Source organism: Chiroxiphia lanceolata, chromosome 1 (assembly GCF_009829145.1).
Source record: "Chiroxiphia lanceolata isolate bChiLan1 chromosome 1, bChiLan1.pri, whole genome shotgun sequence".
NCBI classification, from domain to species: Eukaryota; Metazoa; Chordata; class Aves; order Passeriformes; family Pipridae; genus Chiroxiphia; species Chiroxiphia lanceolata.
In genome coordinates, this window is record NC_045637.1 from 47,006,509 (window position 1) to 47,029,626 (window position 23,118).

Sequence of the window (23,118 nt, forward strand, 5' to 3'; positions counted from 1 at the left end):
TCTCTTTCAGAATCTGGAAAAAAGCTGCAACAACAGATAATTAATCAGGTATTTAGAAACATTCATACTTTTTGTTACTTAATTTTTCACGTAGAAGAGTTATAGCAATTAAAAGGCAGAAATCCACAGGATATGCTAATATTAACAATGCAAATGTGCTAAGGAGCATGCATCAGAGTACTGACTGGCTCTGAAGATATGTTGAATTAACAAAAGTAGCCATTGTTTTGATTTAAACCTAAGATTTGCCATTTAAGCAGTTTAATTCATCTACTTCTCAATATGTTGATGCTGATGACAAAGCCCAGAAATAACTTGTTCACTGGTACCAAATTTTATAGCACAGAATTATGCTTTTTTAAAAAAACAAAACAAACAAACAAACAAAACAAAACAAAAAAAAGTAATATTTCTGCTATTTGCTAATATCCTTTTCAAAAGGCAGAAAACTATTGATACAAAATACCTGAACAGCACATGTAAGCAGTGTATTTCAGTGTTGCTTAGGTTATTTCTGCCATGAATTTTCATTGATACTGCACTAAACTGTGACATTGCTTGTAGAGACATTTTCCATCTTGTCCTTAGTACTGTATCAGTTAGGAGTAACTACCTAGGAGAAAAAAAAATAAGTTTATATATTGTAATTTATGATTTCAACATCAGGAAAAAGATATAGGAATTAAACTAAAAAAAAATCTTATCCAGAAAGAGAGGAGAAAACCCAGAGTTTACCTCCCTCAATTATGTGTCCTTGTAGATTGAAAGGACCTGACTTGTACAGAAGCAGTGAGCTTGGTTGTCATTTTTTGGCTTCTTGTCCTCTTGCTGAATGCTGTATTTGTATTCCAACAATTACTCTCCCTTCAGTTGCCTTCCTTCCAAGCTATAAATGGAGGCATTGGCGTCATTACATCACTGCTATCTGTGAACTGATCACCTTTATGAACCACCAACCTGACAGTTAGTCAGGTTAGTGCTTTAGTCCACCTAAAGCATCCTGGTCTGGGGCTAACAGCAATTCCCCTGGCATGGCTGGGCATGGCACAGATGTCACTTTATCGCTTTCAGTGGCCTGAGTTGGCACCACTCCTCACGAAGTAAGCCCTTGCACATCTGAACGCTTATGGGAAGCCTGGTCCTGTGACACAAAATAACACTCAGAGTTGTTACAACTTTCTTATTATCTTAAGAAATTGATGGATAGATATATTTAGCCCAGAATACAGCATTGCATAAGCAAAGGAAAACCTTCACTTTTTTAAATAAGTGTAGAAATATTTTGAAGTTCTGTGCTTTGACTGAGCGTTTATGTCTTAGAACAAGTCTAATTAACTTTTATAAACTAAACTCCATTAAAATTAGCCCAAAATATCTTGCAAAGCCACTTTTGGGAGTCTTTATTGGCCAGAAGGGGGGGCACTTGTATTTTTAAAACACAACTTGAGGCTCCATTGGCAGGGCTGAGTTGTTGATAGGAGACCTAATTCTGCACATTTTCTATGTGACAAAATCTGCTCTGTTGATGCCATTGCCCTTTTCTGAGGAAGAGTGTATTGTGATAAAAAAGACATTTGTCTCAGTTTCAAGACGTGGATCAGGTGCTGTACTTTGTTTATCCAGTCTTGGGCTTTTCCTGCATGCCACTGCCTTGCCCTTCTGGAATTGCTCACCTGCTCTGTCTCTCTGCAGTTAACTTAAGAACATCACCTTTTGTAGGAATACTTCATTGTCTTGATATGCTGAGGATGTATCTAAACAAAGCTGTAAAAGGTTGATTTGGGAACAAATAGTGGACATTCACTTTAAAATGGATTCTAATGAAGCTGGTGATGTTCCATTCTATATAAACTTCCTTTGAACTTCCAAGAAATGGAAGAATGCTTCAGAACAGAAATCAATTTCATTTTGAAGTCTGTAATTTGGGGCACAGTTGCAGAGGCACTGCATATTTGATTTGTCCTTTTATTACTTCAGTAAAAAGATTTGAACTGGGGCTAATCCTAATGGAATACCTCTCATGGAAGGATTCCGTTTATTTTCAATTCTGAATTTAAAATGTTTTATGCAGGATAAGATACTTATCTGGCTTGAGGTCTTGTAGTCCCCTTTAAGTTGATTCAACAACAGTGAGTTAAACTGGCTGCCAGAAATTTAAGTTGGGGAGAAGTGTCTCCACGGAAGATGAATGATGTTACAATTTGAGAGGAGCAAGAGTGCAAAGGGGCAAGTAGCAGGAAATATCTTGTTGAGAGGTGAATGAAACAGAGAGGGGATGGGGAAATGATAAAGCTGCTGTCCCAGTGATCTACTGGGTAAACCCTTGGCTGTCTGTGCGTGCCTGGAAACCTCTCACGTCTTGAAGACCACTGTGGTTTCTGTGTGGTTCTTAGCTCTCTCTAAAGCCTAAGCAAAGTTTAGTGAAACACGACATAGATGAAACACTAAGGTAGTATCTGCTTCCAGAAACCTTTCACTACAGTTATCATCTTCACTAACTTTTGTTCTCTTTGATCATAAAGCATTTGCTTGTTTTCCTCAAACACCTTTTTTGTCATTTATGTATATAGATATGCATGTTCCTTTAACAGCAGTGGTCATCTAACACCAGCAGTCAACCAGAAATAGCATGTGCTCTGCTTTTCAATATCTGTTTTTAATTGCCTTTGCAACTTCTGGGTAAATTCTGGTACCAATGTACAGCCTGATTCCACTGCTGAGGAAGATGCAAGAAAACAAGAAGAAACCTTGGGTTCCTGTGTAACAGTCTTGTCAAAACAATACACTGCAGACCATCAAACAAAATGTGTCTGAAGGCAATCTTTTGTGTTTCATCCTTACCACTCCTTACCACTCACATTTGTTTTTGTTGTGGTCTTAATGTCCACTTCTACATACAGTTTTCTCCAGTGCCTCTGAATCTATGAAAGACTAACAAGAATATGTGTACTTGGATTTAGAAGTTGAAGTTGTGTGCACAGGCAGACTCTTGGGTTAAAATCACAGCTGTGTTTGAGCTCAGGCTTGAGCCTGTCTCTTCTACAGTGAAGCTGCATGTCAGGTCAGGTGGCTAGTGAGAGGGCTCCACAATATCTGTCCCACTGTTCTGCCCTTAAGTGGCTCTGTCAAGGCAGGCTCTCTTGCAGTGGCACATCCATCTCTTAGTCTTTTAAGATCTTTTTCAGGAAGCATTTCCCCTTCTGCATGTGGGGTTGGGGAACCAGCAATGCAGAAAGGTTTGTAATGAGGCAATATACTTACTAGAGCTGAACTTGGACCAGGGGTAACTGCAGCACTGAAGTACTGTCGGTATATATACACCTTGTGCCAAAGAAAAGAAGTGATAAGCAACTCAAACAACTGTTAAATGACAGTGTGAGTTTGTTGCACAGACAATGCTGAGGAATGACTTGTGACCTGAAGGGTGCTTCAGGTACACTCATGGTATAATAAATCTATATTAATATGAGCAAAAACTTCACAGTTCGGTCTAAACTCCTTGGTTGCCCTTGTGCATTGCTGTAGTTTACTTCAGTACTCTCCTTTATCCCCTTCATCATTTCACTTGGCCTAGCTACAAAAACTTCAGTCCAGTATGCCAGCTTCCAAGTACATTGAGGTTACCTAATATGTATGTCCCTTGGTTCTGTTTTCCCAGTTACTTTGTTAGACCAAAATTAGGAGATTGAAAATCTACAAGAGAGCTTATGCCTTTAGTTCAGTTTGTTTAGTGGGCTACTATTTCACTTTCATATGCTTCAGAGTCACATAATGGTTGAGGTTGAAAGGCCTCTCTAGACATCACCTTGTCTAAACCCCTTCCTCAAAGCAGAGTCAGCTAGAGCAGTTTGCCCAGTATTGTGTCTAGCTGGATTTTGAATACTTCCAAGAATGGAGGCTCCACAACCTCTGGTCAACCTGTGCCAGTGCTCAATATTCAAACAGTAGAAAAATATTTTCTCATATTTAGATGGAATTCTTAGTGTTTCAGTTAGTGCCCACTGGCTCTTGTCCTGGCACTGGACACCACTGAGAGGAGTCTCCCCCCACTCCCCACACACCCCCCATCAGGGATTTATATACATTATAAGATCCGTCTAAGCCTTCTCCAGACTGAACAGCACCAGCTCTCTCAACCCCTGCTTGTATATCAGATGTTTCTATCCTTTAAATACCTTGTTGGACTTCACTGATCTCACTCCAGCATGTCTACATCCATGTCCATTTATACACTGGACTCATTGGAGTATGTCCATGTCTCCTGCATTGTGAGACGTGGGAGACAGAACTGGATATGTCACCTCTGGTGTATCTGTGTCTCACCAGAGCTGAGCAAAGGTGAAGGATCACCTCTCCTAATCTGCTGGAAATGCTGTGCCTAATGCAGCCCAGGAGGCTCTCAGCCTTTTTTTGCCATGAGAGCACATTGCTGGCTCACAGTCAGCTTGTTCTCCAGTACCCTCAGATCCTTTCCTACAAAGCTGCTTTCCAGCTGTCAGCCCCCAACCTGTGCTGGTTCCTGGGATTGTTCTTCCCCAGGTGCAAGACTTCGACTTCTAACTTGTCAAATCTCATGAAGTTTCTGTTTACCCATTTCTCAAGTTCATTGTATTCCCTCTGAATGGCAGCATAACCCTCTGGTATATCAGCCACTCCTTCCAATTTTGTATTGCCTGCAGCACTGGTGAGGGTACACTCTGTCCCATCATCCAGATCAGTAATTAAGATATGGGACAATTTTTGGACCATTGACTCTGGGACAGTAGTTATCAGCCTCTGGCTGGATTCTATGCACAACTGTGTAAGCCTAAGTAGTTCATCCAGTTTTCAGTCCAACTCACTGAACACTTACGTAGCCTGTACTTCATGAGGACGCTATGGGAGACAGTGCCAAAAGCCTCAGTAAATTTGAGATAAACAAGCTTTAGTACTCTACCTGCACTCACTGAGGCAATCATCTCATCATACAAGGCTATCAGACTGGTCGGGCATTGATTTCTCTTTCATGAATCTGTGCAGCATGAAATCCAGCTAGAGGCCAGTCACCAGTGGTCACAGCTCACAGCCCCAGAGGTCACAGCCTAATAAAGTACCGTTTAACTTCATCATTGCATACCAGAATAATGGGATGGAGTGTACCTTCAGGAAGTTGTCAGAGGATACCAAACCTGGGAGAGGAGCTGAGACACCAGATGCGGACCTCAACAGAGTGGAGAAATGCACAAACAAAAACCTCATAAAGTTCATTAAAGTATATGCACCTGAGGAAGAATAATTCCCTGCTCTGTCATGCCCCCAGATTGTAATTTCTTCAATGCTCCTACCAGCCCTCCTTGAAGATAGGAGTGACTCTTGCTTTCTCCCAGTCCTCAGGAACCTTCCCCCATCACTATGACCTTTCAAAGATAATCAAGAATAGGATCACAGTGACATCCTCCAGCTCCCTCAGCACTCATGGGTGCATCCCATCAGGTCCTGTGGACTTGTTTCTGTCCAGTTTGTTTAAATATTCCCTAACCTGATTCTCGTCCACCATGGGAAATCTTCCTTGCTCCAGACTTGAGGTGTGGCCTCACCAGTGCTGAGTACAGAGAAACAATCAATTTTCTGGTCCTGCTGGCCACACTCTTGTTGACAGAAACCATGATTCCATTGGCCTTTTTGGACACCTGGGCACACTGCTGGGTCATGTTCAGGTGCTGTCGACCAGCACCCCCAGATCCTTTTCTGCTGGGCCACTTTCCAGTCACTCTACCCCCAGCCTGTAGTGCTGTATGGGTGCAGAACGCAGCACTTGGCTTTATTGGACCTCGTATTGGACCTCATACCATTGGCCTTGGCCCATCGATCCAGCATATCCACATCCTTCTGTAGAGCCTTCCTGCCCTTCAGCAGAACAGCACTCCCACCAACTTAGTATGGTCCACGAACTTACTGAGGATGTTGTCGATCCCCTTGTCCAAATCATCAATAAAGATATAAAATAGGACTGGCCCCAACACTGAGCCCTGGGGAACACCACTAATGACGGACTGCCAACTGGATGCGGTACCATTCACCACCACTCTCTGGGCCTACCCATCCAGCCAGTTTTTAACCCAGCAAAGAGTACACCTGTCCAAACTACGCTTACAGCTTCTCCATAGAATGCCATAGGAGACAGTATCAAAGACTTTACTGAAGTCCAGGTAGACTACATCCACAGCACTTCCCTCATCTGCTAGGCGGGCCACTTGGTCGTGTCCACTAGGCATTCACTTGTCTACATGCATATCCTTGAGGAAGAGCTCAGAGCACTGTCTGGTTGACTGTGGGATCCTTCCTCTCCCCCTGCATATTTTGTTTATCAGTAAGTGGAAGCTGCTTTTTTTAAAATTTTTCATTTTTTATCTGGTATATGAAAAGATATGAAAATCAGTTGGGAAAAAAAGTTCAGTTTTCCCCTACACGTAAAGTTCTCTTTCTTCCAAGCTCATAAGTTCTGCTTCTGATACCATCCTCTGCCCCCTTCAAGTTCAGATAACATAGCAGTCATTCATTGATTACAGCATAATATATAGTACCAAGATGGTGAATCTCAGAAAAAAATAAAGGAGGAACTATAATTTGAATAAGAACAGCAGAGACTTTTATGTAAGAACCTTTTCAGTCCCTTGTGGAGGAAACAGTCTCTCAGGCTGTATAGACAGGAACATACATGCAGTGTCTGAAGATAAAAATATCCTAAATTTTATGAAGAATGATTCTTTTTGTGAAAAAACACAGACATTAGAGTATGCAATGGATTTGAATGCTCAACAGAAGTATTGAAAGAAATGGTGTGAGGTTTGAGCAAGGAAGGGCAGCATGGGCTAGGAAGCTGAGTTGCAATCCTGACTCTAAGATTTCTGTGTCGCCTCTTGCTCTGCAAAATTGACAAGGTTTTTCTACCAGTGTTAATCAGAAAGTAGGAATCACAATATTCACATGGGCTAGGTAATTATTGTCTCTCCTAGGTTTACAGACATGGAAAAATGAAGTGTGAAGGTCAAGGGACTTGCTCAGAGTTATAAAACCAAGCACTCTGGCTCTGGCCAGTGCACCCACCCTGAATCACAGTGCTGGTCTTATTGTTCCTGTGCTTCAAGGAGGGATGGTACTTGAACTAGTTAGTGTTTGGGTGTCACATTTATCTCTGTGACACTGCTTGCAGATTAATACATACCAAATGGATAGCTATACAAAAAATTGCTACAGAATAAACTAGGGTATTTTCTTTCATCTACAATAAACATGACTTTGCCCCATTCAGCAAAAATAGGGTATGCTACCTTTCAGTCAGTGTAAGAACCAAGTGTGCAGTGGATAATTCCCTTTGTCAATTCACAACCTATTTTCTCACCACAGCAATTTATGAATGCAATCAATTATCGACTGTTAATATTTTTATCTAAAAGTGAATGCATGAATTTGTTTTAAAGAGTCTAAATGTAGGAAAAGACATATTTGAGATATTTGCCAACCTAGGGTGCATTATGTGTTTCTATTTCTTTTTTATTTACCAATAAAGTAATCTAATTTGAATTGAATGCTAATTGTGATTGAAGGGAAAATGCTTTGAGACCTCTAGAGATCTTCCAAAGCAGTTTGGGGAAAATTGAATTCTTCATGCCTGAATATACATTAATATTCTTCATCTGAACCTAGTTTCATTTGAGACTTTTCTTTTTATTTCTAAAAGAGCAACATGTCTCGTTTATGCTGGAAGATAAGTGTATTTACCTGCAGACAAGATAGAAATGGATTCTGTTTACCAGGAAAAAAATTCCTGTGAATCTTACCACAGCCACTAATGTGAGAAATTCTGCCATGTTGCAGAAGCACAGCATTACATTTCAGGTCTCTTTTCTTAAAGGGGGTGGTGGGTTTTGTGGGGAAGGAATACAGTTTTTCATCATCTTGGTTTTTACCCTTTAGGTTGTAAATGCCCGAGTTGCCCTAGGGAGATCCTGTCCAGTCATGCTGCCAGACTGTCTCCCTCTCAGTAATGTTGGAAGCCAGGAACAACTATAGCCACAGCTATAAGAGAAGATTTCAGGGATGTGAGGGGTGGTGGCTGGTCAGAGGGGTAATACTGTCCTTGCTGGGGAGAAGGCAGTCATTGGTATCCCAGCTCTGTATCCATTTCAGGAGAGGGCATGAATGCAGGTGGTAAGCCACCACATTGCCCACTGTTGACAGTTGGGCACAGGCAGGAACAGGGAGCACTGGCCAAGGAGAGAGGGAATGGGGAAATGTGATTGAAATTCCTCCAAAACTAGACTACCATTTGTGTTGCTGCTTGTAAGAACATCTCGTTGAACAGCTTGTTTGTAACCTGATGTTTGCAGAAATTGAGGAAAGGATTTGGTACCTGTCTCAAAACCCTATAGCCTTAGAATCACATTGGTTCCCCATATAACACATGCTCTTTGCCTCATTTTTGTTTCAAATGTCTTAATGTGCATCCAGGCTCCACCGTTGGCTACTGAGAACAAACATCTAAGCAGCTATTTCAGTAGCTGTATCTTCACTGCACTTCAGGGGGGCAAATTTGGAAGGAAACCAAAGTGCCTAAATTTAACACAAGTCCAGATCTTAAACAACCTCTGCTTATTCATCACTTCCCAGTGGAGGTGGTTGAGCCTCATTGGCCTGTTCTCCTGTGGGGACAGGTGTGCCCCGGTGTTGGCAGGACTGATCCAACCCAGGCACTTTTTATCTCAGTGTGGTGGAAACCCAGAAAGGGTAATCTTCATAAGATGAATATTGCATGGTAAGTTTGAGTCCATTTTGAATTTCAGATTATTTAAGCTGCATTGCTGTGAGATTGTTCTGTGTAGAAGAACGAGTGAGTGTTGATGATTTCTGGCCACTGGCCACAGTGGCTGATTTATTAACACAGAGGAGGACTGAGCTCAGAATTAAACAGTTTGAACACACCAGTTTACTCGTACCCAAAGCAAGTATTATTGCTTAGGGAGGAGGTTGGGATAAATATGGCCAATTGTTAAGAGGTCCATGATCTGGAAATTGCCATTTATTAGCAGTGCATCTGCCTTTTGTTAGCAGTGCATCTGAGCTACACATCTAGAGACACATACTCCATGCAAAGTGGCTGCAGACTCTGTCCAAACACAAGGTGTCTGGGCTGCAGTGGCTCTGTGCTTATTTACAAGTCTGTAAGTTATAGTGCAAAGAACCACCACCATAATACTGTTGTCAGAAAGCAAGAGAAGCAACATCATTATTGCATTATCCTGAAGCCAATTTATTATTACCATCAGTTGACAATTATTTCTTTATTTGTAATATGAGAGTGGAGTGCTTGCTTTTATTTTGAATACTTGGTTGCAGTTGTCTTGGTGAATCTTTAATCAGTCATGCAAACTTATATGTTAGTTTCTGATAATAATAGCATTTTTATTGGTATTTTTTCTATAACCATGCCTTGATCTTTCTTGCCCTTCCCATTCTGAGCATTCTTTGGAGAAACCAAATGTTTTGACTGTGAGGGCTGAAACAGGAGGAAGTTAATTCTGGATTTGAACAAGAATCGGCGAGTAAAATTAGAACTTAAGTGCCTTTATCCAAGTTGCTGACCATGTGAATCAGCTTTGTCGAAGTGGCTCGTGCAGACTGTCTTGTCTCATTAGCATGAGTGACTTTGTGCTTCTGTAGATGAAGACAGGACAGGGAAAAGAGGGGAGCTCTGTGCAAAGCCAAGAGTCAGGTATCTATGAGGGTCTCAGTCAAAGACAAATGGGTTCCTCCTGTCCCCTTATTAAATGGGGATGGGACTACTACGATACTCATGACAATGTTACTGTTTATCTTATCCCATTGGGCCTCTCCACTTTCCCCGCTGCCTGTGCATGTGGGTTGTTCTCCAAAACCATTTCTGGATTGAGGCTCTCCTTTCAAATTTTTCCACACCAGCTCACACTTGGCCACACCACATAAAAAGAAAAAAAATCTCTTTCCTTCTTCACTAGTTTGGTCAGTGTCCTTGCCATAACTCCAAGTCACCCTGCAGTGAGATGCTGAACTTTCTGCTAACAGATTCAAGGGACAATAGTCACTGATTCACAAAGCTGTGTTGTGAAAAGGAGTATTTAAATTTACTGGTATCTGTTAATTAATATCTACCTGCAGTATTTTCTTTTCTTACTATGATCAGTTATTCTCATTTGTGTCTAGCTCAGAGTTCACAAGGATCTCCTGTGAACCTGATTGTAATTTAGCTGTAAACTGTGAAGTTTGCCTCTTAGTGTCTGCTGGAAGTTCTGAGTATCTTGTATATTCTTTTTTTTTTCTTTTTTTTTTCCACCCTCAACTTGTTTATTAATCTTAGAGATGCTTGGTACAAGTACATGTGTCTTAGGGATACATATGTCATAGAAAATAAGGTGTCTGTTACAGTAAGGTCTTGCCTGTCAGGACTTATGGATCTACATACAAAATATTCCTAGATCTTAACTCAGACGAAAGATAAGCTTGTTGCTATTTTGTGTGTTTTTGAGAACTTTAGGGCAGAGAGAACAATGAAAGTTCAAATCACAGTTGTTTCGTTCTTCCTCTTCCATAATGGAATTGGTGTATGAGTCACAAGGTATCTCTGACAGAACTACCTCTGCTAAACTTGCAGTGATCAGAAGGAATACGTGTCATCTTTGGCTTGTGAGGAATGTAGCATTAGTGATATGCCCTGAATAAATTAGATAAGCCAAAAATTCATGACTCCACTGGGAGGTGAGGGGTTAGAAGTGCCATTCTCTGAACTAGCTGTTTTAAGCACAAGTGATGAATCAAGAGGTATATCCCTACTGCACAGAAGGTGAAGCACCTCATCAGCAAATATTTTCTGTCCCTTGTGGTCAGCTTGGATAGTGTCTCCTTTGGGACATCCCATAGGGGGTTTTTTTAGATCACCAACATTACACTAAACAGCTGCTATGATATGAGAGAGTTCTGATCATATTTACATGTTAGCTCAGGTAGCATAGTAGTAGAAGAGTATGACCATTCTGAATTATGCTTTGCAAATAGCCTTCTATCACAAAAGAAGGATAATCTCTCTTTTTGGCAGACTTAAAAAAACTTACACATACATATGTAAGTACAACTGTACATGTTTGTCCAGGTAAAGTGAGGTAGTAACAGATCCAGGCTTCACTGTCTTGCTGAAGATAGGAATCATGCAAACTTTTCCTCATATTTAAGCTACATACCACGTCTGAGCCATTTGCCACAATCATGGTCCTTCTAACTGTGCTCAGTTGTCACAGAATAGAATAGTTCGAGTTGGACAGGACCTTTCAAAGGTCATCTAGTCCAATTCCCCTGTAGTAAGCAGGGTCATCTTGAACTAGATCAGGTTGCTCAGAGACTCATCCAACCATTAAGTGAAAAACTTGATGTTTTAGGCCAAAACTATAGGTTTCAGAGTTTTCAAAGACTCACACATACCTAGTATCCAAGTAAGAGGATGTTTGTTTTATAATCCTCCGGTACTCAAGCTGCCTTCAGCTAAAAACCTGAATTAAGAGACTGAGTCTATGTGCTCCCTGATCATTATAGAGTCAGAGAGTGAATTGGAAAATGAACCTTGTCTCAGAAGACCCTTTCTCTGTCAGTTTTCTATTGAGAGATCCTAGGTAAATAAGTAAGGTTTTGAAGTTATATGATCATTATAATACAATCTTCACAAAAGAAGCAATGTGAAGAAATACATTCATACAGTGCTCTCAGTTTATGCTGAACTTTGGCACTGCTGAACATGTCTAGTGCCAAAGGACTGGGATGTAAGTACTATATACTCCAAGCATAATTTTCCAAATCTTGTCATTTCTTCACTGGGAGGCCTTTGCTTCTTCTCCTGCTTAAGTTGCTGTGAGTATGTCTGAGTTGGTCAGAAAAAGCAAATATTCTGACCTTCTAAATAATTTGTATAAGTTTTGACTTAAAGGATGAAGGTTTTGTCATCTCTGAGTATCCATGTCTTTGCAGAGCACCCATATTAGCTATTTAGAATAACAGTGCTGAGAGAGTCCTCAGGGCACTCAAACCTGCAGCAGTCAAGCTCAAGCCACAGTAAAAAGCAGAGCACAGCAGGCTTCCTGCAGGACTCACACACTTGTTCCTAAGCAGCATTTAGAGGACTATTTCATGAAGGGTGTTTTAGGAGAGATGTAGTAACTAGATGTTGAGGAGCAAATCATACATTACTAATACTTGAGTGTAGTTATTTAGCAGCACAGAAAAACACTAGCAAACAGAATATTTATTCCCTCCACTATTCTTTGTGGTACATTTTCTGTTGAGCTTATTTAGTTTTATTATTCTTGTTAGTAAAAATGAAATATCCAATACTAAAGCATTTAGGAAACACGGCACTGCCTGCACTTCAGGCCATTAAATCTTTGTAAATCAGCCCTGGAGTATCAGCCTTTCCAATTCATCATTATCTTTTTGCATGGTGAGTTGCTCTAATTGCAAACTGTCTAGATGAGATCCCACCCGTGCATTGTAAAATCACCACAAAGCATAATTGGATGAGTCTTAACCATTCTTGGCAGTAGTCAGTCTCTCCTACCCCAGTGGCTTGTGAAGGTATTAAAGGAAAGGACAGCTTCAATATGTATAAAAGAAGGTTTTGGCTACTTATTTTTACAGTGAGGAGAAATCTTTCTGTGGACGGGGAGGAGCAAGAAATCTCCAGCAATAAAAATGTCAAAAAAAAATAAAACACATGAACACAATTAATGACTCAAAAATGCCTTTTGTTTCAACAGCTTCACTTAGTTGCCTGCTGGTAGCCAAACACCACACTAACACACTCTTAAATTAATTTTAATTTTTTTCCTTGTATTTAAACTAATTTTTAAATCCGTCTTCAGTTCCTGCCTACCTAGAGTGAGATAGAGTGCTTACTCTCCTAAATTGGACTCATGACCTTTTCTTAACTTCCTTTCAAATGTGTTAATGCAAGCAGAGGACAGGGCTCTCTGCACAATTACTGCAAAGGTGTAACACTTCACTGGATTTTAATTCTCAGAGTATATGTACACAACCTGCTGCATTGGTTGCCAGCATGTCTCAAGGACAGCCTTGGATCTATCCAAGGTAACTCCAAGATGAAGTTCATCTCCCATGCCAGGCAGCTGGTTCCCAAACTTAGCATCTCTTTGGAAACCCATAAATGGACATCCCTCTCCTTGGATACTTGGCTCAAAGAGTTTAGTAAGGACTGTTTGCATGGAAAGATCTGGATTGAGAGTTAGTATCTGATATCACCTGCATGCTGCCTGTTGGTGTATGTTCTGGCATTTTCCAGAGCAGTGGTGCTCAGCAGCTTGTGAGATGGACTGTTAGGAATATAGATATAATAGCCAAGGATTTTTTAAAAAATTTTCATTGCTTTTGCTAATTTCTTGTTTTACTGTTCCTGCTGTGAAAACAAAAATCAATATAACATGGAGATGTTCAGATCTTTAAAGTATCATAAAATGGGCATTGAAAAATCACTGGCACCAAGAGGAAGGCAAAGAAGACACCTCACTTTGTGTAAGACTAGTGTCAAAAAACATTAAAATCCTTTCAGAACATATGGCTTTCAGCTCTCTCATGCACATAAGTGTCAGAGTGTCAGGTAGTTTTGCTTAGAGAATATGGCACCATCTATTAAATAGTTTCTGTTAGTTTCCTAAGAAAACTTTGTAGTTAAATATTTCTCATCAAAAACCAAGCTTCATTCATCTTTTCATTCATCTCACTTTTATTAGGCACTAACCTAGCTGCTCAGGCAAGTGTGTAGGAAGGTTTGATCTTTTCTTTTTTGAATTGGAAAACTTCCATGGCAATGTATCGACCATTTATGCCTTTGGAAAATATCACTATCCGTTATCCATTCCCATTCTTAGACAGAGAAAGTTACAGCCAGCATTTACTGCAAGGACACTATAAAAACATTTACTAGCCAATAGTGTTGTATTCACTATGGAATATGTGTCTCAAAGAGAAGGGGAAGTGGAAGCAACTAATAGTATTTTACATATTTAGATAATTTTTTGGTCCTCAAAACTTCCTGGGCCATTGTTTTCCCCCTAGGTATTTTTTAAATTATTATTTCTGTTTGGGGCTTTTTTTTTCCTAATAAATTCTTTCTTTTTTTGCCTCATCTCACTCGGATGGAGCCCCTTTCAAGTGACTTCCTCTGTGCATGTGTTGTTCCTCTAGGGTGTTAACTGAGATTTCTCTGAATAGTTCTGTACATCCTTCTCTGAAGTCTTTAATCCCATGAAAAATCTTTTAGTAGGCATTCCTACAGCTGCACTCACAGTTTCTGCAACTAAAATGCAATCCTCCTCTGGTACCCTCTTGGGTTATCCCCTGTAGTTGGTCCTAGATCCCAGACAGACTGTTTGAAGTGGAACAAAATCACGACCATGCACCTGCCAGCCTGTGTTTTTCCCTCCTGTCCTGGCGGAACTAAGGCGTCTTCCACTAGTTCAGGATTGTAGGCTGAATTCAGAGGGCTGAACTTTCCTCTGAAGTGTAGGATTCCTATTAGTGGCTTCAGTTTGAAATTCAAATGCTTTAAGTTTCTTTGCACTGAAATATGTCCTGAAATAGACTGCTAAATTCAGACGACATACCATAGGAAGTCATCAGGTGGTGCCCTCTCTTGAGTTTTCCCTGCATTGGGGAACACTAGTACAGTCATGTATCACTGGAAACTGTTTTCTAAATTTTCAATTCCCCAGAGCCGCACTGATGAATTTACAATCTTTATAGCATTGTTATAGTTTTATTCCTACTTCTGTTGACTCTTGTATTGTAGGGTTGGTTTCTGTGTATCCGATACTTTTCATTTCACCTTTTTAAGTTCCAGGTTTTCCTTTTAAGGTAAAAACATTTATTTATTTGCAAGTCTGTATTCTGCAGTAGCACTTATAAGAATGGCACTTTGCCATTCACTGTGGTGCTGAAATTCCCATTAGGCTCATAATCATACCTTGGTTTACTAGTAGTACTTCTGTTATACACTAACTAAGCTCCTGAATTATTTTTATCCTAGCTGAGAAGGGATAACTCTCCAGATACATGTGCTTCATTTGTTTTAAAAAATATAATATTAGGCATAAAATAAAAAAAAAATTAGAAAATCTGACCACATGAAATCAAATGAATTTAAGTATCCTTTTGCATCTCTAAAAACACCAACATGCCCTCCTTCACAGATGTAGAAGTCCTGCACGGCTCTCTTCTTTTATTTGTTTTCACCAATACAAAAATAATTTTCAGCAGTTCAGTGGAAGAAAAGACCTTCCAGTCAGTGGCTTGCAGCAGTACAGAAAAGCCTGATCCCCTGGGTTTGTTTTTGTATGGGAAATTGTTACACTGTAACATAGGCTAACTTGCCTTGCAACGACTTGTTTTTCATAGGCTTTATTTCAAACTGGAACTCAAATTGTTTTCCATTCATTATCATTTCTTACATTATTCGTCTGAATTTTTAACAGCCTTATTTGAATCAGCCTATGAGCTATCACATCCCCCCAAATCCACACTTATGATCTACCAGTCCACAAATCAACTTTCCAGTGAATGTCTAGTCAGTTTATGGTAGAAAAGTCTTTTTATGTAGATTTCAAAAAAAGTTAGACTTATGAAAGCAGTCAGGCAGTCTCTGCATGTCTGTCCATCTAACCATTTCACTGTCTGGTATTTGCAACAGGATATTTAAAAACCTGTTGACTGGCATCCTCCGTCTCCGGATGTGTAATGAAAATAAGCTGCTGTATAGGTGTCCCAGTGCAACAGGCTTGCCTACTGATGGGAGAAAAAAATCTACAAGCCTTTGTAGACACATGAGAATCCTCTTTGGAATGAGTGAGCAGTAATACCCAAACTGCAAGAAACTCTTCGGTCAACTTGCATGATACAAGAATTTGATGGCAAAACACAGATGCAAGCTTTGCTGTTCCTATGGTTTGTGGATTGCACAGTGGCTGGGGACATTGAAAGAGATGTTTGAGAGGAAAGTCTCATGTTTTGACATTCTTTGCAGAGTCACTAGTTGATGTTTAGTTAGTTGGTGTCATTAGTGTTGATGTTTAAATAAGTCATATTGAATAGGCTCTAAAGGCACCTATTTTTCCTTATCAACTGAAGCAGCTGGCTCAGATACAGGCATCTGCACTGCAGATACCTGTATGTACATACAGTCCAATGCATCCCACTTCCATCATCTGTCTGTAGGACCTTTTTGGAGGGAGGATTTGTCTGTCAGTACACTATGCTCAAATCCACTGATGTCAGCTGTTTAGGGGGCCTCGGTTCGTCCCCTACCACCATGAGGGAACAAGGCCTGCTCCAAATCACAGTGGTGGGAGTAGATCCAGCACCTGTTACTATGATTGTGCCAGTGCACTCCATAGAATAACCACACATCTCAAACAGTGTTGTCATGGGGGAAAATGTGTTCGGTGGAGAAAAGCACCTGGCCACCCCTACCAGGCCTATCAGCCTCCGTGTGTGAATCATTTTTGATTTCTTAAAATGTGTGACTCAAGCTATTTATTTTTGTAGGAAGACCTACTGTGTGCTAACAGGTAAGCTTCAGAAGTGTGTATGTCAGTAATTTAGCCCAGCTAGTTCCTGAATTAGGTGGGTTGATCAAGTGCTTCAGAAGAGACTTTTTAGTACCACATGTGGCTTTGGTTGTGAGCACAACCCACCTCGCTGCTGTTGCAACATGAATGGGCTGGGCTGTCACTGCACTCTAAGCTCTGCTCCTTTCCATGATTGCAGGATTTCACACTCCAACCTCCGGGAATGCCAAGGGAAGCATTATGGAGCAGAAGCGCTCCCGTGAGCCTCAGTAAACATGAGATGGCTGTCTCAAGCAGCAAGCACTGGCAGGGCAAGGCTGACCCTTTCAGTGTGGTAGCTGCCTCCTTGGTGAGCCAACTGCCTGACCAGCAGAAGACAAGCGAGTCACCTCTCAGCTGGTTCAGAGGAGTGTATTTACCCCCTGCACTGCACCCATTAAACAAGACGTTAGTCAAGGGTAACAAGTGGAAGGATGTAGATAGCACCCAGGAAAAGCGCAGGTCATTCCTGCGTGACTTCTGTAAGAAGTACAACAGCAGAAAGAAGCTGCAAACCCACCTGGTGCACCTGGTGTCAAGAATTTACGTGGAGGACAGGCACAAGGTCCTGTACTGTGAAGTGCCAAAAGCAGGTTGTTCCAATTGGAAAAGGGTCCTCATGGTGCTCAGTGGACTCGCCGCTTCAGCGCACAACATTTCCCATGATGATGTACACTATGGAAAGCACCTTAGGAAATTGGACAGTTATGACCTAAAAGGGATATACACACGCTTGAACATGTACACCAAGTTTATATTTGTACGTGATCCTATGGAAAGACTGGTATCTGCCTTCAGGGATAAGTTTGAACATCCAAACAGCTATTACCATCCAGTATTTGGGAAGGCAATAATTAAGAAGTATAGACATAACGCAGATGAAGAGGCTTTGAAAACAGGATCAGGAGTTAAGTTCAAGGAGTTTATCCAATATCTGTTAGATTCCCATCGACCAGTAGGAATGGACATTCACTGGGAGCAAGTCAGTAAGCTCTGCTAACCCCTGCCTCATCAACTATGATTTATAGGAAAGTTTGAAACCTGGAAGAAGATGCCAATTACCTTTGCAGCTGGTAGGTGCTCCAGTCGATCTGAAGTTCCCTAATTCAAAGACAGACATTCCTCTGATGAGAGAACAAGTGCAGAAGTAGTGAGGCAATACTTAAAGGAATTGTCTAAGGAGGAGAGACAGCTGACCTATGACTTCTATTACCTTGATTACTTAATGTTCAATTATACATCACCAATTGTATAGCACCAGAATAGCTTCAGGCTTCTATTAGATATTTATCATTTTGGGATTCAAAGCAACTACTTTGATATCAGCCCTCAAAGGAAACAAAGTTACTGCTAATGGAGTTGACTTAGTGGGGATTTTATAAGCTAGAGTGATATCAATTGGCGTTAAATTATAGGAGAATGCACAGAAAAGAAGACCTGTTAACAGCATAAATTGCACTAAAATGCCTGAAAAAGCTGCTTTTACGATTGTGGATTACACTGTGGTAGCTCAGCCAGCTGTTGCATTATCTTACCTAATGTTCTTTTAATGTTTTAAGAAGAAAACATTCAGAGTAGCATGATTCTTTTTTGGTGTGTCTGCTTTAGAAATTGTTTTCGAAACAACTTTTGAATGTATTTTACTTTCTGTCAGTTATTAATAAAGAAGCATTGGCTAATTTCTAAAATACTTGCAGCATCCTCAGTTGCAAGGCTTCGTTGTTTGATTACCATTAAACTGTAGCCATTTTTAGACCTGATTTTTTTTTTTATTGAAGGATGCACTTGAGTACAAATGCATCAAGCTACAAATAACACAGCAGCTCAGTTGATGAGTAAATTTGGGAAAGCCTGTGAAGTGCCAGTCCACTACCCCATTTTGATTGATGCACTGGAGCTGACAAATATGAGAGAGAGCACATATTTTCTCTACTTTCAGAGAGCTGCTGCATTCATTAAAATTAAGATTTTAACTTACAGAGGGTACATCATTACATATGATGCATGGTTACTGTGGTCCCAATACTCAGTGCAGTCTTCATTTTTGGTGATAGGGCAAAGTTTTAGTGTGACAGCTACAGAGCATTCTAAGGTCTGTACTGGAGAACACTCAGTGCAACTGCTGTGACTATTCTTGGTCTGCCAGGGTCCAATCATCAGCCCACCTCCCAGGAACTTTTAACACAGAAGGTGCGTATGCCCATTGCTTCCCAAGCCCATAAACTGGTGCTGCCTCCAGAGCTTCCTGAAGTCACCTGTGTTTTGCTGTCCTGCCTGCCTTGTCAGCAGCCAGCAAACCCCGGGAATGGGGTGGATGCTTCAGTTATATGAGGTGGGATGTGTATTGGTGATTTTTCCTAGAGGCAGGTATGTCCAGAGTCCCACAGTCCTGGTTATAAAAGGAAAAGGTACCTTCTACATTCCCCCTTGCTCTCCTCCCTCAAATGCTGCCTGACCAACATATGCAGTTGTTCCTCAAACCTGCATTGAAGGATGGGTCGCCAGGGTGTCCCAGGAGGAGGAGAATCTCTGAAAAATCACAGGATCATGGAATCATTGAAAAAGACTTTTAAGATCATCATGTCCAACCATTAACCTAACACTACCAAGTCTACCACTAGACCATGTCCCTAAAATGGGTAAGAAAAAATCTCTATGCCCTTCTGCAATAAAGATGTCACCTGTTCTTTGCTTTCTGGAGTGGTTTGGGTCATCTTACTCCAGTGTCTTGACATAGTAGGTTGTAGAATAAGGAAACAGCTTGATGGGAAAGCGATGCAAGTAAAACGTCCTCTGTTCCCAATCACTGGTCACAACTAGTGCAATTATTGCTGTCTTTTCCTTTATCTCAGGCAAATGTACAGTTTCAGTCATTTCACAGGAGTGGGTCCCTGCTGAAAGGGCAGACCATCTCCTATGTACCCTTGGCTGCTTGTTTCTCCTTCAGTTTTGTCCTCAGAAGAGGAAGAAAGCCACCTCCAGTCTCTGTGGTGGCAGTATGTAATTGAGCAAGCTCTGCATATCTCTCCTTGTGGCAGGACAAGCCGCTCCAAGGGAGAAAGTTGAAGGTGGTGCTATTTGTGACTAGCAGCACCCATAGATGAATCCAGCCTGTTCCCTGGGGCCATAGAGCAAAGAGGAGAAGGAAAAAGACATCATCACTGTGAGGTGTTGCAGTGTGGTATGTGTCATGACCATGAGGGAGGTGCAGATGTTCAGCACCAATAAGAAGTTGCAAGGATGCCTTGGACAGGTAAATACACAATTTTGTATGAGCTTGTGTGAGCTCTTGCTATGCCTGGATGGACTCGCAGGTGTTAACAGCAGAAGTGTCTGGGAGTGGATATCTGACAATTGAACTGCCCCCATGCATGCTTTTCCTCAGTAGTACGTGTCCCTAAACTCCCCCTTTAAACACAAGATTGTGTTTGATTCTGACCTTTCCTGGCAAAAATCCCTCCAGATTTTCCTGTTCCAGCCACACCATGGGGGCACCATACTGGAGAGGTGGTTCCTTACAGCTGATGTCATGCTGGACACCAGTACACTGCCACTCCAGTGTTGTGCATCATGCTGGTTAATGGTTCTTACTGCATTCCCATGTGTCTTTACCCAGTAGGATTTAATTTTTATTTAACTTGGCCATGCACTTTCATGACTGTTGCTCTCAAGTGAGACTGTGCATTAAGGACACTAAAGAGAACCTCCTGACAGTTTTGATTTTGTACCATCCAACCTCCTAACTCATAAAAAAACTGCCTTGGTTTTCACTTGGATTTGACCTTGCTTTGACTTCTAGATTCTCTGCTCTTGTAAGTATTGAATTCAGCCTCAAATCCTGAGTGAATCTCTCTTGCTTTATAGGAAGGCCATTGAAGTTATTAAATAAAAAATAAATTTACACCAACCTTTGGATGTCTATATATTTGCTTTGTCTTGTCTGTTGTGGATGTATGTAAAATAATTGTTAATTTACAGACAAAAAAAATTACTCATGTACTAATATTTTCAAAAAAACATATGAGGAAAAAAGTTTAACTGCTAATAAAGAATGGAAGCCAATCTATATATGAGTTTTGTATGAATACTTTAATTCAGAGAAATAAATACTAGTAAGTCGCAAAGTTTCTGAAGAACTTAAGCTCCACATTGCGTGTGCTTTAGTGACAAACTTTCAGCCTATCTGATCAGAGAATGACAGAGACTTGGGGTGTGCAGTGTAATTGCATTAAAAAAGCCTTACAATCTCATAGGATTTTATCTACTAACTGGTCTTAGATAAAGCTATTGTTTGAGTCAAGGAAAGGGTTGAAAGAAATTATTAGCAAATGTTTGTTTTCTGCAAATGAGAGGGAAAATGACATTGATTTGCATGCGTGCGTGGACACATGGACATCAGGTCCCCAGATTGTCATCTTGAAAATCTGGTATGGCTTACATTTGTGATTTAACAGGGGAGGACACTAGTTAAGGCCTTTAAAGCATGTATGTGCACAGAAGCGTAATTGTTTTAGCTGCACTGTTGTTCTATGGCTCTAGTGAAAGTAATTTAACTTCTTTGTATGCTCAACTTCAAATTTCATAGCCCCTAACTGCACTTAAAAATTCATTTTTTGAAAATCTAACCCAGACATTTGTAAAGAAGAGCCTCTCCATAGTCATCTTCAGCGACCTAAGGGATTCAGATGATCTCAGTAGCAGAATCTAGATTGTACTTTGCCTCATTAACCACATTTTGAAAATCACCAGCCTGCTTTGCCAGGAATTAAGTTACATGATTTAAAATTAACATAAGAGTTTAGCATAATTGAAGTGGGACTGTGATATCTGACTTATGGGATTATAAGAGATAAAGGCATAATTTGCAGCATAAAAGATAACCTCTATTTTTAAAAGTAAATTTTGAAAGGTTAGAGTGTGAGGTTGGGTTGTAACTTTTTTTGTATTTTGTAAGAATGCTAAGCAAAACCAGAAACTGAAGGTCATCTGCTATAACAAGTATAAAATCCCATCTCCACAGCTGTGCACAGATGTTAGTCTTATTCAGAAAATTATATTGAACGTATGCAGAAGAGGAATGAAAATACACTCCACAACATTCAGTGCAATTACATTTACACTAGAGATCAGCTGCAGCATGCAGAGCCTCTTTTAAAGGGCTTCATTACAGTAAATGCTTTTTAGTTATGAACATTTCTTCATTTGAAGATCTCTAAGCACTTCTCTAGTGCAGGTCAGTTGTCAGAGCAAGTCAGATGTGCTGTAAAGGCATTACAGTGAGTCTGTGGGAGGACTGGAGTAGGAGGAGAGTGCTCCCTTGGCTCACGTGTCTTCCAAACACCAGACAGCTGTGCTTCCCTCCTAAAATTTAAACTTGATTTTTGGAAGCTAATGTTCCATATCTGCCTTTCTCCTAAAATGAATCAGTATTAAATAAAACCAAATTGTTTTAGTTAATAATAAGGTTTTAAAATAATTAATAAATAAAATAGCAATAAATTAAAAATAAATTAAACTGCATAGGTGTGCATTCTCAAATTCTGATACGCTTGTCAACATAAGCTTCTTTTTTTCGGGTAGGAAAAAAAAGCTCAGACACAGCCATTATGACCATCTCTTCTAAAACTGCTGGTAAACTGTTGCTTGCTGAAGTCAGAGGTGTGCGGCCACAGTGCAATCAAACACGACACATACTCTTGAAATGTCCTCTGATGGAAATCCCCCAAAAGGCCAAATTTATTGGAGCTACTCCTGCCTCAGGCTGTTCTGTCTTTGTGATGTGTCCTTGGAGATCACCACTTTAATTTTAGGTGTAGTTTAAATTTAAATGAAAATTGCAATATGACACTTTGCACTTTGAAAGGAAAATATTTTACTAGAGCTTTGTATTGTATATGTAGGTTACGTATAAAAGTCTTTGTTGTATGTGCCTTCAGGCTAACAATACATCAGATAAGTCTTTTTAAGTGTAATGCTAAAACCAGTTTATCAGCTTTATAACCTCCTGTGATGCCTTCAAAACTACTTTGCTCTCAGAACATAAAGTCTGAAATCAGACCATAAATTATTATACTTCATTGAAAATATGAATGCACCTGTCCTGTATCAACCAACTCGTGTACAGTTCAGAGGGCAGGCAGGTACATAAAGTACTGGGGAGGTGGAACTGTCTGACTTAGCAAGGACATCTGTTCATATCCCCAGATGCCTGGGATTGCTTTGCCTTCCAGAATGTGTCCAAGTGGGTGGATGCAGGAAGCAGTCATATTATTTAGTTAATGAGAATATCTTAGATCATTTGGTATGAATGAAAATATCTGTTTTGTGGGAGAACAGTTGAGCTCTGAACAGTTGAGCTCTGAACTGTAGCTAACTGCAGTGAGTCCCACATGTTTCTTCTATTTCAGATGTAGCTGCTGTTGTGGCTGGAGTGACAGACTTGGAC

The 23,118-nt window shown here is 40.5% G+C and overlaps 1 protein-coding gene across 1 annotated transcript in view; it reads left to right on the plus strand.

Annotated features, from left to right (window-relative positions):
* The window catches only part of CHST9 (carbohydrate sulfotransferase 9), a 91,022-nt gene extending 70,361 nt beyond the window's left edge, over positions 1-20,661 (plus strand). Inside the window, 5 exon segments of the mRNA XM_032684888.1 lie at positions 11-48; positions 16,834-17,713; positions 17,716-17,733; positions 17,736-17,774; positions 17,777-20,661. Coding sequence (XP_032540779.1) covers positions 11-48; positions 16,834-17,713; positions 17,716-17,733; positions 17,736-17,774; positions 17,777-17,928 — 1,127 coding nt within the window. The 3' untranslated portion in view covers positions 17,929-20,661.
* The last annotated feature ends 2,457 nt before the right edge of the window (positions 20,662-23,118 follow it).